The sequence below is a fragment of the Phaethon aethereus genome (genome assembly GCF_964289735.1).
Source record: "Phaethon aethereus genome assembly, chromosome: 5".
NCBI classification, from domain to species: domain Eukaryota; kingdom Metazoa; phylum Chordata; class Aves; order Phaethontiformes; family Phaethontidae; genus Phaethon; species Phaethon aethereus.
Genome location: NC_138579.1, coordinates 58386205 through 58402608, shown reverse-complemented (window position 1 = coordinate 58402608; position 16404 = coordinate 58386205). Strand labels below are relative to the sequence as shown.

The window sequence follows — 16404 nt, the reverse complement described above, 5'->3', positions numbered from 1 at the left end:
AACTGATCAGACATCGTAGCAAGTTGCAGGGGATATTTCTAAGAACTGATCAGACATCGTAGCAAGTTGCACTTAGTTTAACTAATTTCTGTCACTTCCAGGAAGCTAGTGTTCTGACTGCAATGAAGTTCTTCAATAGAATTTTCATTTTTTTGTGTGTATGCTTTCAAGTCATCTATTGCAAGAAACAGATACTTTCAAGCGAATGGTTTAAAATGGGTTTTCATCAGTGCTGAAAGAGCGTCATGCCACAGAATCTGAAAGTGAATGCATACTTGGTGTTGCTGTTTGAGATTATTTCAGTAAAGGGTAAGCAGTAATTTAGGATTAATTACATCTTGTTTGTTTTAATAACTTGACATCAAGCTTACCTTCCTCTATCAGTGACTGAGAAAACAAGCAGAAAACCCTCCCCTGTCCTCATGTACTGTTCACGCATGGCTCCAAATTCTTCTTGTCCTGCTGTATCCAGAACTGAACATAAGCAAAATATTGATTACTACAGTTCATGTTCTTAGAGTATAGTCCGAGAAAAAAAAAATCGTTCCTAATAGGATATATTGCGAGCCTCTCCTATACATCTTAACTAAGCAAAAAATCACTTTTCACATGTATTATTGGATTTTTTGCTAAGATTCCCAACAAGTTCTTGGACTGACTGAACAATTCAAGACCTACCAACCAAAATGAACAACAAAGTTGGGTGGATCTTTGCTAATTCATGACTAGCTGAAAAGTGCTTAAAGAGACAGAGATGGGGGTTGGGAGGGTTGCTGATTTGTCCTTAAAGAAATCACTGACAAGGGAGAACTGGAACTCCTAATGCAAAGCATTTATATTGCACTTGGGAGAGGCAGCACACAACAGCCAAGTGATGTGGTTTTTATTCCACCATGTCACCCAGGTAACTGCCAGGAGTTACATAAGTTCTAAGTTTTGTAGGCTTCAGGAATAATTCTTAAAAAAAAAAAAGTCCAATTTACTTTAAAGGCATAAGCACTTCATATCCATATTCACTTTACGTAAGGCATAAGCACTTCAAATCCTGGGTATCTCATCACTAAAACAAAGTTAGGTAGCTTTTATCAGCCACACGCTTACATAAAAGCCACATGCTGCACAGTTTACCTGCATTACATTTTATGCACACAGTTGTAAACACAGGCACCAACAGCTACAGGCTATTAGCACCATGCTTTAGTTAGGCTACTTACTGTCCAAGCGTGCAGCTCTCTCGTCTATCACACATTGCTTGGTGTAGGAGTCTTCAATCGTTGGATCATAATCCGTAACAAAATAGGACTGCAGAAAATAAAACAAGTCTGTGTGTAAGACAATCACATACAGGACACTCAGAGTAAGATGCTAAAACTCTACACTTGACGGTTTAGTGAAGATGAGCAGGTTTTACCCGTGTACAACTGTTTGCCACTTTATTCAAAAAGACAGCACGTAACTGCTTTCCTATTCCTAGTAAATACTCATAAATTGTAGAAATTACTAGCAAAGTCACCGAATTTACTGGATTCCCACAGAATTGCTAGCATTTTCTAGAGATTTCTGGCAACTGCCAGAATTTCCCAGCAGGAATCCCTAGAAACTTTTAGTTTCTAGCGGCTTTAAAGGTCTTCAGTAACTGCTAAATTTCTCTGGACTTCTGGTAGGGTTTAGAAGTTTTTTCGAATTCTCAAGAGTTTCCAGGATTTCCTCCCCTGCTCCCAGAGCCAGTAATTTCTAGGAAGTGCCAGGATTTTCCCAGCTGTTTCTAGAATTCTCTAGCAGTTTTATAACAATTTCCAGCAACAGCTCCATGCAGCCCAAGTGGCACTTAAATTGAATCAAGTTTAGTAGATCATCCTTGTTCCCAGGATTTCTCTCCTTGTTTTAATGACTTTAAGCACACACCCCCTCCAAAAAGACAAGTCCTGAAAGCAGAATAGGCCATGAAACACCTGTGCCACCCATGGCCAAAGCACAAGGCACCACCAGATACTGCCGGTCCATTACCTACCACCCAAACTCCAGAGCAAAGCACGTTCTGGTACATCTTTCTAGAGACTGAGTGACCTGGTATTGAATACTGGGGGTAACAATACTATCTGGAAACAACAAGTTTAGATTTCAAAGGATGAATTTTTAGCTTGCATGCAGTCATAGCAAAGCTATCTTCACCCAAACCTAAAGCACATTAGCATAACAAATCTGAACTCCGATCAAATTCCTCCCCCTCTGCTCAATGCGGCAGGAGCTGCGGATATGTACTACCCTGACTATTCAAAAATCAAGCACATCGGGCATGTATGCACCCAGATGAATGTCACAGTAACTGAAGGAGTACTACCCGCATAGGTCATTCAGTTCTGTAAGACAGTAAGGAAACAAGAATGCTTTAAAACTACGTATTGGCTCCTAGGAAGGGAAAAAATGGGGAAGGGAGGTGTCCTTACATTAAGAAGATATCACCAAAAATAGGGTGTATCCCCTTATTCATGTAAGAATTAATAGTTCTCACTGAAGCATCTTCCCCATCACACAAATTCAAAATATACCAACAAGACACCACTCTTCCTCTAAACTTACCAAACTCAAGTTAACGGGGGGGGGGGGGGGGGGAGGAGGCACACGGACACGATAACAAATTATAGCACTAGCCCACTAAGCTTCTCCAGACACATCACTGTCAGTACAGTATACTGTTAACTCTGTTCTTGCAGATACAGTTTTATTAATGCGGTTGTATTTGTTCCTGTCCAGTTTCAATCTGGAGCTGCCCATGAGGGCTGGCTGCAGTACTTTGTCCTGACTGCACCCAGCCGACTCCCACCATTTGGACACGCCTAAGGTAGGTTTCTGGTTTAACAGCACGGACATGGGCTCCCCAGCAGAGCTCGTCGAGCTGTAGCTGCCTTACTGGGAGGAAGACACGACTAGTTGTAACACTTTACCAGCTGTGTATACTATATATAACCCATGCTCATATACCACCACCTCACCGCCATGCAGTTGGCTACAGGAAGAGTATGTACAGGTTGCTGTCGATCTGTTCGTTTAGATCTGGCACCAAACTGAAAAACTGCTGACCCCTACAGCAGAGACACTGAACAGCTCTGCACATCTCCTTTGCATTTTAAGTAGACATCAGTAAACTGTCCTCCCGGGACATACCTACGCAGTAGTCTGTTGCAGCAGCACTACTGTAACCAGCTACCTTTAGGTAGCAGTAACATTAAAACCACCATGCTCCTCTGAGGAGGATAAAATCCTAGCAATCTGTCCCACCAGAGATACTTGTGAAGCATGAGGCTGCAATTCACTCCTTTCTTATAGTGTTTTGTGTAAGTCAAGCTGCTCATTTGTAAACAAGAAATGTTTTCTCCCTTGCTTAGAACATTCACCCGGGCTAAGCAATGTCCCCCCTCCAACCCCTTCCAAAACCCCACCCAGACACCATAAAAAAACCCCAGCCCAAAAATTCAAACAAACCAACAGGCATAGGATCCTAAATGGAGCACACAAACTTCCAAGTTTTCCAGCAGAGGAGAGCCTGTTCGCAGACAGCAGAACATCTCACCATGGAACAAACCCCCAGAAGATGCTGTTCCAACTGCAAGTTGTCCCTTTATCTTGCTCCTCTGAGACTTAATAAGGAAAAAATACAGCCTTCAGAACTGTTCTTGTCTTTTCTTTTGGTTCTATGACTCAAAGAGTGCTATCCAGGATATTAAGAACAGACTTTTTGAGGAATTAATTTATTCATAAACTATAAATTAAGTCTCAAGTGTTCTGTGGCCTTTAACACTTTTTGAAAGATGGAATAGGAATTCACTTATGTGAATATAAAAACGTATAACTAAAATTATTTACAGAATCTGACTTTAGAAGGGATGATCACAAGGAAGGGAATTTAAGTCCTATGTTTCATCAAGGAAACAGTGGTATTCACAAAAAAACATCAGGTGACTAAAACATGGTGTCGCTATCTGCATATCTAGAAATTCAGGGTTCTGATTTGGAAGACACTAGCACATACTCTGAAGTTACTCCCTATCCCTCTCCAGCATCAACTTTCATTTCTCTATCCTGCAGAATTCAAAGTTACTGTCTGATCCTTTACATCTATAAAGTGGTAAAGTATATCAAGTTTTAAATAAAAGGGAGAATTTGGCATCAATTTATTTCACTCTCATGAATCAGTATGAGTAGACCACCTAAAGCATCAAGTTTATTTCTAACAAGGGCAATTTTTTCCCTGAGAAAGGTCAGAAAAAGACAACCATAATAATCTCAGAGGGATTCTTCATATTTTCCTTATTATCTGTCCAAGGGCCAAGAACTGTAGCATGTTCTGTAATCTCCAGGGCATTTCTGTGACTCCCCCCACCCTTTTTGGTTTATTGTTTTGGGTTTGTTATTGTTGTTTTAAAAGGAAACTACACACAAAACAAGAGTGCCAGACTAGGTACAGAAACAGAATACAGCTCCTCCCTCAAAAAAGGGAACAAGACTAAGTTGCCCTGATCCAGCATCAGCCACATCTCAAATTCAGAATGAGCAGATGCCAGAGCTCCCCCATTTAAGCCGCCTCTTATGAGCACTTTCTTCCCTCCCATGGAGCTGCGCTGCCAAATCTGCTGTCACAGCCACTACAGGAGAGGTCTGCAAGGCAATTAGCATTGCGGTTTACCTCCAGGCACAGAACAACACTAATGTGCCTGAAATAGCTGCTGGTTTTGAAGGAGTCTTCCCAAATTGCACTGGGACTATTTACCACAAGGGAGCACATCAACCACAGCTTGCAGGCCTTATTCAAGTTAGGGCTGATTTACAAAAATTAGATGTAGCAGATGCAGTATTTATCAATCTGAAGAGAAATGGACCCTACTGCTGGTGTACAGACAGTGTTTAAAGAATTAAGGGATGGCAGAGCATACCTTTACTTCTGAATGCTGTCCTGCAACGGTGGGAAGGTGCCTATGCACCCAGCAAGCCCAAGACCATACATCAGCATAAGCAGTTTTGTAGGGTCCAGGAGTTTGCAGCAGAACTGCTTAAACAACTAACATGAGTGCAAACTCCAGCAGATGTAAACCACGGCCAGCCTAGTGGTTTTAAACTCACGCTGAGCCCAGACAAATTAGAGGAGCATGCACATACCACAGTGTTTGAATACCCAAGCCTGCCTACTTCTGTCTCCTTTATGAAAGCTGTATGTGCAAGTCCTAATACTTCGAAGCAGTTGCCCCGCGAAACTACAAAAATACCAGAAAGATACAGCCGGTCTCACGGATGCTAGCTGGTACAAAACATACTGGACCACTCTCTAGGGCGACCCATTACAGACCAGGTTGTCAGATCTGCTCTTCTAGGAGCAGTTGAGTTTCTATGGCAAATCAGAGGAGCTAAGTCGCATTCAGCTGGCTCCACCGCAGTCGGCCACTACCTGCAGGAAGTAATTAGATGAAACTAAATTTCTTCTACGAAGATAGTAACTTGAACATGCCCTTCTGTTACACCACTCCCTTAATCACGAGCAAAATCAAGACGCTTCCCACCCACCTCCTAGAAGGGAAATGAAAAGCTGAGCCCAGCAGTCTCATCAACCATTCAATTTACCCAAAATATTATGCAACAAGTTTTCTAGGTTTCCTCTTTCTAAGACTGCTGAAGCAATCAAGTCCAGATATGGGAAAGCCTGCCAAGGACACAAGCCCTTTTGCAGGAGAAAAAAGCCAAAACAAAACACAAAAGAAAAACCACACGAAAGAACCCCAGAAAACCCATCCCCACACCACCTACATCACTAACTGCTGGGCAATCCACCACCAAAATCCCTTCCTGTACACACACTTGTCATCTTAAATGTATTTCAGACTGTCTCCTGACCTTTACAGGAGTTTCTGCTTGCAGTGCCTGGGAACGATGACACTACTATACCGAACGCTGCTCTAGCAGTCTTTCTCCATTTAAGGTAATAGTAATCCTTAAGTCATTGTTTCAATCACTCAAGTCTTTTGGCAAGGAGAACATGTGAAAACCTGCTTTCAGTTTATCATCTTCCCCCTTCATTATGCTGCCTCTAATATACATAAGGGAATTCCTCCATTAGCTAGACTCGCTTACAAGCTCAGGAGTCCCACTCCATAAATTAATAAAACAACTAAGTAAAGACATCTTACATAGAAAGATGGAGAACCCCAGTACAGTTTCACAGCTCTTACGCTGCTTTTCTTATTTATTCTTTGTAAGGTCATCAACAGTCCACAAGCTGAAAAGCCACTGGATTACCTTCTTTTGAATCAACGTTTAAGTTTTAAGGTGAGAGAGAAGTCAGACACTATCAACCAGGAGCTGCTCTAAGCTGCAGTCCAGAGGCTGGCTGCATGATGTGCTTCCTTTTATCTTTACACAAAGCTTGAAGGACATGCAATGAAAGGCAGCCCAGCACAGTGAAAGCACACCACTATAAGTTAAAGGAGTGCTACATGCCAAAATATATAATTCATCCTTGCTGTGTCTATAATTTCCATCTGTATTTACTAAATATACACTTAATGTTTCAAAGCACCACTAGTTGCTTATTTAAATTTTTTCTACACATTTAAATTTTTGGTTTCAGCCCACTGAATGCAAGGAAATAGAAGGGTTTCCACCCTCCAGCTGAAGTTACAGACCAGCTCTGGATTTAAATAGCATCTACAATTTCAGCATTGCAAATAGCCCAAAAATCCTTCCTAGCTATAATTTATAAATTAGAACTTAAAGCAAACATGTTGGTCAATGCTACACACCAAAGCTTCACCTTTAGACTTGCGTACGTTCCCAAGTACCTCAAATGCATGACCCAAGACATCTCCTAGGCTGTAAGTACTACTTGACAGAGTATTTCTTTTGGCAGTTTCTCCTTTGACTACCTCCAACACTCTCTTCTCTAGGTTGTTCATTTCCTCTGTACTTCACCAAGAACATCTTCCTGCTCCTGTCCCACTCAAAGATCAATTCACGATCTATAGTGGCATGTCTTCACCATGAGCATGGAACAAACAACAGTATCGGCTAAAGCCCTTTCATGCACTCCACTGATCAGATCAGAAAGACTTAACCCAGAAAGACAGAAACCTGACCCAAGTACTCATCTAAAACAGCTTTCTTCATTTAAATGAGTATTTCTGGCATTTGTTTGAAGTCATAAACTATGGCACTGACTTTGTCTAAGACAAGAACTCTAGTGCCCCAGCCAGCTAGTAGAACCATAAATGGTCACCTTTCTGTCAGCTTTTCATGGCATAGCCAAGTACCTCTTTCTCAGACCACGAATTAAGATCTAAATGACTGACCACATAAATCAGTTTGTATTCTTCACTGCTTTGCCACCCATGGAAATCTTAGAGCCTCTGCCTTCAGCTCTTCTACCCAAGAAGGGTGACACAGCAGCCAAGCCTATACTAATGTGATCAGAGAGTCACATTGTGCCCTCCTCCAGACTGCAGAGGAGGTTAGAGACCATTTCAAGGAGTTTTAATGTACATTTCCATCCCTGTCCCTGGAGGAGCATACACAGGTTCAATGTCACCACAGACAAGCTCCTAGAAGAGGGGTGGCAGTAACCTGCCACCTCACTCAAGCGCTACACTGGCCCCAGTCCAGAACTAACCTACCCAGTAGAACTGGTAATTAAGCAAAGCAGCCACTGGGGCCTCAGCACCTGAAGAGGTTAACTGAAGAACCTCCTTTCACACCAAAGGAGGCTCCTCAAGTAATTTCTTCAGAAATATTTTAGTTGGCTGGCTAGAAAACAAGGAAAACATGCAGGAAAAAAACTGAACAGACTTCTGGAAGCAAACTTAAACCCAGACTGCATTCCAGAATAAAGGAACAGACAACACAGCAAAACATACAAATTTAGTATTTTGCAGAGCCCCATGTACTTGGGTCACAGAAACAACCACCAAACAAACTAAAGCACACTACTGATTAGATAAGTATTTAACAAGCTTGTTAAATGCTTAACATATACCTCCCCAAGAGCAGGTGGTTCACAAGGACCTGGTATTTCGAGACAAGTCTAACTGGTTGGTGTTGGGGAAGCAGGTGATCAATACAGTTGGTGTTGACAACAGGGACTGTCACCTTTGCAAAGGGCTTGGGCACTACACAAACCAATACCAGAAAGACTGCAGGAGCTACCCGCAGCAACTCAGCATGGTTTTAAACCGAAGTGCTTGAGATAGCATTGAGCATGCTTTACTGGCAGAAACAGTCACACTTTGTAGAACTAGGGAAATATTTTGGTGTTGTGGGGGACCAAGGGTCTAGAATTAAAGATAAAGACTAGATCACAGACATAACGGATTAAACACTGGACCATGCTACAAGAAGGCCAGGGGTATCCTCCTCCAATTATCCCATATCTATACAAATCTTAAAGAATTACTTTCTTTTAATTATACAAGCAGTAAGAGCACTTGTTGCTTTCTTCCAAAAATATAAATTAAAAGATAGTCAGTGCTTGTAAGCAATGATGTTTCCCTCAATTTACACTACTTCCCACTGTTCTAATGTATTGTTGACACTATTGTTATGGCTATCTAGGGAAAAAGATGTCATTTGTAACTACAATTATTGCAATTATCCAGTGATGTGAAACACTTGATAATTTCATGAACAGTGAAAACTAAGACACAAAGAGAATAGAGGATTAAACTGAAGTTATAGTGAAAGGAAGATGCTATGAGCAATATACAAGCTAAACCCTTTGGAAATTCATACACAAGTTGAGAAGTTTTTATTTGTTCCTGAAGAACTAGCGTTACATATACATATAATACTGATATTTAAGTACATGCTTAATCAAATCTGAATGGTTCTGTTAGAGAAGAAACTCCTACTTGAAAATGCAAAGTTCTTGAAGAACCCATGGTGGCCTCAGAGTGCATCCATTAAGTTACCCCCCAACACATAATTCACACGCAGAAGAGATACAACTCTCAAATTCTGAATAAGATATGGTAGGATACAAAAATAAACATCTGACTTGGTTAAATATAGGTTAAGTTTTCCCCTTAAACTTTTTTATGCAATGCGAGGATTGTCAAGAGTTTGTTTGGTCTGGAAACACTTAATAAGGCATCAGTTAGTCCTATTATATGGCCACATACTCTTCTCTTACTCTCTCCATTCCCTGCCCTTCCATATACAGTGATCACTGAATGAGCATATCAGAAAAAGAAACTATTAAGAAATCTGTGTTCAGTGCATGGGCATATTTATTGCACAAAGCCAAATACAACACAGCTCTTTTCTTGATAGGCTTTGTTGTGGTCACTACCCCAAAGGACCTAAAAACAAAACTAACTTTGCTTCCCTCACAGGTGTTGGGAAACATGAGTTAGGATGGGGAGCAAGGGGATAAAGGATAGAGAAGGTAAAGCGTCTTCAATCTGAAGACTAATAGACATCTGAATTCTGTCTATGCACCTCAAATTTTATTTCCTAAATGAACACTTGACTTTCGTATCCATAAAAACACTCATTTACAGTGATGTTTCTCTAGATAGCTGTATGCTAGAAATTCCACCGATTTCATCCACAGTTCAGCAGGACTGACTTGTGTTAAGGATTTAAGAGCCACATTGGTTGTGGGACATCAACTTATTGTGCAGGTCACACAACAGACTAAGACTCAGGAAGATGCAAAACTGAAATAAAACTTACTTTTGTGCTCTGAAAGGGAACACCCATCAGCTCTTCACACCCTTCAACACTCCTAAAAAACTGCCTATTATTTTTTGGCCTTTGCCAGTTGCTACTTACAATAAAGCAGCTTTACCTTCAACAGCCCCACCTGGGCTGCAACAGCACAGGAAAGCATCTCCCTTTTCTCCCTCAAACCTGGCACCCAAGGCACAACCTGCAAAACCGCTGGGGCTTACAGGTAGAAGTCTGGAGAGTTTTTAACTGCTGAACAGATAATTACAAGATTCTGTGAAAAAATCCTAAGAATCCACCCAGAGACAGCACATTAGTTTGGGGAAAAGAAAGCGTATTTGAAACATAAAACAAAGGCAGCCTCTCAGTGCATGTTCAAATCATAGAGGTTTAAAGAACAACTGTTACAACTACTTTCTTGAAAAGTTACATGCCTTTTTACTAACACCCTGCCAAGTTTGAACATACTGCTAGGGTAACTCTTGTAAAGGGTTAATGCAGCCTCAACACCAATTATGAACAGAGTGGGGACTGGTTACATGCATATAACGAATACTGATGAAAGTAGGTTGGGTTTTTTAATCTGTATTTTGAAATGCATGTGACCATATTTTTAAATACTACCTTCTCTGAAAGACAGATCAATAGTTTTAGAACAGCTCTCACCTTTCAAACTCAGACTGAATCTGCACTGTGCTTACACCTCCTTTCAGCTGCTAGCTTACAGCTCTCCACACTGCACATCAACTCAGTATTAGCAGCTCACCAGCCTGTGAGCATTTGCCTACAATTTACAATTCTCAAATTTCTCAAAATCAAACCACACCAAAACTCAAGTACACTCACACAGAGACCTGTTTTAGGCAATATACGCATTAAACTTTGGCCTCTTGAAAACTGCATCACCAGGAAGTATTCATTACTCAAGATCAGAGAATGTACACTTTCACTATCCGTTAAGACTTCTTTGTAATGCCTCTTGAATTAATGCATTTTAATGCCAGTAAGCACCTACAAAATTCTTTGAAGGCAGCTATGCAAGTTCTCAAGTCGAAACATGTCTGACTGTAAAATGTACTCTATACAGCTAGCATAGATGAGTCTTGATTTCATTTAATTTCATTTTTGCTTCACAGTAAATATGTGCAAGAACTATGAACACAGTACTTTATATTCCTGATCCTGGCCACTTGCAGTTCAAGGACTGCTTATGTTTCCACTACACACTATCTTTTCAGCTATAAAATTTTATCACAGACAGTTTTCAACATCATGGCTCACACAAGCTCTTCAGGATGAACTCAGGTTTTTACCTCAAGAAGCCCGTGATATCTTTTTAAAAGTACATACCCTAAAATCAGGTATGTGTATAACCAGGTAACAGGGAATATAGTTGTAAGTGAAAAGAAAGGAAGGTTACTCAAAAAATCCCTTGATGTGGCAGAAGTTATTGGAATACCTTTTCTCATACACATGAAATCATCAGAATACCTCAAGATATATGGTATAATGTAAGAACTTTTGATTTATAAGTCTACATACAGGGTAAGACTTAAATCAATCAAAATAGCTCTTCACTTCAGTAACTGAAACCTAACAAATGCAGTCAACAACAGACTTCAGGTTAGAGGCTATGAGGAAACCCATGCTTAGGGCATCTACAGTCTATTAAGAAAAAAGCCACTTCACAACTCCTTGAGGAATGTGCTGGAAGAACTTAAATTCATATTGGAAAAGTTAATTCCATGGCAAAAAAAACCCCACTCTTAAGGAGAGTGCAGGTATTCACATAAAATCAAAACCTTTAAATAGGTTCAAATTGCAAACAAATTGCTTATTAATTGGACTTTTCAGATTGTCTAGCCTAGGTTAAAGACACTTGGACCCATTTAATTACATGAATGCAGTAAGAAGCTTTTCTAGCCCAAACAAGACAGTAAAACAAAGCCTCACGTCAACATTACTAAAATGCACTAGAGTTGCTAACTCCTACTTTGTGTTTTAAGTACCTGACAATGTTCGAGCCCTGGGACTCAATAGCAAGCCAAGGTCAAAAATTTCTGAAGTTAATACCTTTCTTATTTTGAAAGTAGGAAGTAAAGATCCATTTTAGGTAGTAAGAGCCTTTTCCTACCTTTACTATTACATTTCAGATCTCTACAAAGCCAGGTGCTAATTGTCAGCTGTGCAGGTTTGCAATAGCTTGAGCAGATATGGGCTTGCACCACAGTTCAGCAGGAAGAGCCAGGTAGAAAGCCTAAAGAAGGTAAGTTCTCCATGTTCTTCCTCTTAAAAGATTTGTTTACACAGAGATACAGGCAGGTTAACTAGTCCATTAAACCCAGAGCCTACAGTTTTCTAGTTAGGATTAAATATTTGTAGGATAGTATTTCACAGTACAATTAAACTACATTAGCAACTTCCTGCTGGTAGAAGAGGGAGGTTTTGTCATCCCCATTTCTGACCTTCTACCATGGTTCCCTGATGCCTGCAGCCTGATCAGGAGACCAGACAGCTCAAATTGCCAGCTAAAAATTTAAAAAATCCCCCACCCAAACACTATCCAACTGCAAACCACCTTTAAATGTCCAGACACTCCAGGAAAGCTCACAGCATATCACTAAAAGATGCCTTTTCCCCCAACTCTAATACATACATGAAAAAATATTTTTTTATATATGATTTGCTTATACATATATATCAAGCGCCAAACAGGGACTGAACCAAAAGAGTGAAAGCTTCCAGAAGTTCTCATCATACCGCTCGTTCTGTTAGAAAAGAACTAGATACACAGAATCATTAGTATACAGGTAATTAAAAGTTAAGATGACTCTTTCAAAACTGGTAACACATCTCATTTATACTGTAAGATCATTGTGGTCATAAGATAGCAATACACTAGTTCCCGTCCTATGATTTTTGTTCTATTACTAGTGTTAATCCCATGGAATTTTTGAACACCAGCTTGGACAACATCCAACATGAAGACATTCAGCTTCATTAGTAAAGTCTGGAATACTTTATTTTTTGAAGATTTATGAACTGATCATTAGAAGTTAATTATTTAGGAAAAAGCTATAAAATACCACTTATATCTAATAAGAACTACTGTGTCAGAAGATAAGCACAGTTCTAATAGCTTTATTTGCCCAAATTATGCATTTATTCAGCTCCAACCTTCTGGCCTGAGACTAGACTGTCTAGACTCATTTTGCAAACTACAGACAATTACTATAATCTTTAAGTTTTGAAAGTGCCATAACCAGAAGTGCCAGGAATGCTGAAATGGCAGCTGTGTTATTTAGCCATCTATTTTCGTTAGCAAGGCAAATTATTACTAGCCTTCCCCCAAAACCCTTACCCAGCTAGGTAAGATACACAAAGCAGTTATTTAAAATTTTCATGTCTCAAAAAGATAGTGAAAGAATTGGTTGCCTACCTATGAAATAATGGACTTCTCGAAAGTGTGTTAATCATTCGGGAGTGCCAACATCTGAAGCTGCATGAGGCACATACTATAATGGTAAAATGTGCAGCAAATTCAATTAAAATGAAAACACACCCTTTTATAAGGGGAAGTTGCCTAGTATCTGAACAGTTTGCAGGTGGTAAGCTATCAACAAAAAGTTAATGCTAAAAAAACTACAATAGTGATAAGGTCCTAAGTGCACACTTCTAACAAGGCAGTTTCTTAAGTTTTCCTCACACCACAACAGACACAGCATGAAAGCCATAACCAAACCAGGCTGATGGACTCAACGCTGCAGTCCCACCAGCTCAGCAGGTGGGAGTACCTGTCATGCCCTAACACCAGGTATTTTTGCACATCCCTATCAGTCACCATACTGTATTCTAAGATGAAAACATTGCTTTCTGCCCCCTGAAACCATTTCTTAGAAGTTGGTGGCTAAGCAGTATCACCTCAGATAGGGTGAGAATTTGTACAGGTCAACAAGTGTATTCGCCACGTGACCTGTACTTTCAGATTCAGCAGCTCCGGTCAGGGCCAGCATACAGGCTCCCACAGGGACCAAGAAGGAAAACGGAGCACTTAGGCGCTAGTCACTCCCAAGTCCAGCAATAAGCTCCGTAGCCTTAATGCCCCCTTTGCAAAGAGAGGTTTTTCCAAGAGACTGACGTTTCAGTATCAGGTTTTTAACCCAGATGCATTAAGGAGAAGTATTCATAACTTTAGTTCGGGATTTAGAGCTAAACATCAAAAAGCTTAAGAGTATTTTTTGCCTTGTCTCTAACCTAAGGTGCTGGGTTAACCCACCTAATTATGAGAATGAAAAGAAGGGAAGGGGATCTCTTACTAGGTAGAGCAGGCTGTGTAAGCCTTTTCGCACCAGGGACAGTGTGTTCGGAGCTTCCTGTCACACAAGCAGTCCCTTTGTTTTGTTCAATTGCTTGGGCATGGTGTTCAACAGATCTGATTCCGAGGGGAAGAAAAAAAAAAAAGACCGACTTGGTCATCGTCAACCAAACTTAGAAGAGCAATGTGATAAGTTACTCCACCCTTGAAGCAAGACAGAAAAACCCTACCCCATCTCGGCAGAGAGATACCCAACAGAGATTTCAGTGATGCAAGCTGACCCGAAATCATCATAAGGCACAACACTTGTCAAAAAGCACAAGTATTTTAAACAGAGGCTAGTCTCACAGACATAGACACTGCTGCTTCATGTGGTGGTTCAAATTAATACCACTATTTTAAAAAATCCCAGGTTTCTGTAAGAACAGGAGATTAGAAATCCAATATACAGAGTTCAAGGAACCTGCAGTGTGGACTTGCATAACTGAAACGAAGCTCCATCTGGACAAACCACTTTGAAAAAAGTAACACAGAGTATTTTTCCATCACAAATACCAGCAGAGTACAATGCTCTTCTTTCCAACCTAATCAGTGCTTGCAAAGAAGTTAAATCTTCATGTCCTTGGAGAATGTCTTCATAGTCTCTCTTACTACCACCAGCAGCAGACTTCCAGATCAAAGGTTATTACTCCTTCACATCTGACAATAGCGTAATTCAGACAGGTTTTCTCATCAAGGGTAAGTTGCAGAATAGTGCATGAGGATTGTTTATAATAGGAAATGTAGCATTTTGTTTCTGACAGAAGCAAAGCCATGTGCATTGGAACTTTTATGTCAAAGACAGCTAGCTGAAGTTCCCAGAAGAAATACAAGAGGTAACGGGGAAAATTTCATCCTAAACAGAAGAAAAACAACAACAAAACACCCCAAACCACCACACTCATGGTTGTGAAGTTTTAGAAATTACTGTTCCATGTTTTGTGTTAGCATCCCACAAGCCAACCCAAGCATACTGTGCTGCAGTAGCTCCAGCCCCTGCAGTTTATTTCTCTTTGAGATCTGTGCCCACACCTATGCTACACTTACATCCACACCTCAGCACCACAAAGTTGCTCAGAATCAGCAAACTCACTTTTAAAACAGCAAATTTGCAGACTAACACCTGAAGTTTATGTACAACCTAGCATTTTCTGTGCACCTCACCCCGAATCTGTACTTGCTTATGCTTAACTCAAGAAGATCAAAAGCATGGTATCTATTTTACATGAATTATTTTTACAGTGTGCACAAAGTCACATCAGTGCCGGTATCACACGACAAGCGAGGGGGAGATGCTCTCCTGGCAGAGAACGCACGGGTGACCCCCCGTTTTGTTCCACCAAGCAAGCGGCTGCACACAGGCACACCCCGGCAGCGCGGCGGCCGTGAAGCTGAACCACCCGCAACAGGAACATTTACATGGGGCAAGTTCTTGAGTGGAGTTATCCTCCCAATTAAGGTAGGCTTTAAAAGCACAATGTGGCCGATCTTGTCGCAAATTACATATGGGGAAATGTGTGCAGACTCAAATTCCAGGAACCAGAAACTACTGAGTGGTTTTACGGTTGCTAATCCTGACATATGAGCAAGATTTCATAGCACAGAACTGGTTACAAGCACTATCTTGCTAAAATCAGATTGGTAGCTGATCTACAGGAAAAAGGAAGAGATCCTAAAGCCCCAGTAAGCACAATTCAAATGCTCTTAAGCAGTGCCAGAGTTTTCAGCCTCAGCAACTTTAGATTTTAAAGTCAAAGGAGTGTCAAATGAAAACACACTTATGTTCTCAAAACTTCATTAAACACCTTTGCCTTCAGTATTCAGTCTACATATTTAAGCAAGCATCCACTTCCATCTTAAAAAAAGCATATTTACCGGCAAAACATTTGCTTATACTAAAACCAACCACAGTGTTTCTCCCCCTCCATCTCTGCACCTGCAGGTGTAGTACCACTCTTAGTCAGCATCACCCCAAATCACAGGGCAGGGAAACACACAGGAAACTCAGAGGGAGCTTACTTTTTGCTTGGAATTATCACAGACACCGGATGGAATAGAAAAAGATAAACAACATTACTGAACACCCACAGCATTAGCAATGTTAGATGAGTATTTCATGTGACCTTTGAGCTAGAGGACCTAAGCAGTTAGGTGTTAATCCTTTTATACTTTTGGAGAATTTATTAGCTTAATAGGAAGGACTGTTTTACCTCAGTGAGAATGCAATTGCCCCCAAACCAAGTGCTGTTATAACTAAGGCAAAAAAATAAATGCACCTCCTGTAAGGCACCACCATCATTCGATGAACAAAACCCAGCTACACAGTATGCTAAAGACGAGCGTTA

General features: G+C 40.6%; 1 protein-coding gene across 1 annotated transcript in view; it reads right to left on the bottom strand.

Moving 5' to 3' along the window:
* RRAS2 (RAS related 2) overlaps window positions 1-16404 on the bottom strand; it is a gene marked incomplete at both ends in the record, with an annotated part of 44261 nt that overhangs the window by 10874 nt on the left and 16983 nt on the right. Inside the window, 2 exons of the mRNA XM_082001028.1 lie at window positions 372-474; window positions 1215-1302. Of these exons, the coding sequence (XP_081857154.1) occupies window positions 372-474; window positions 1215-1302 (191 nt within the window). The remainder of the gene's footprint in view (window positions 1-371; window positions 475-1214; window positions 1303-16404) is intronic.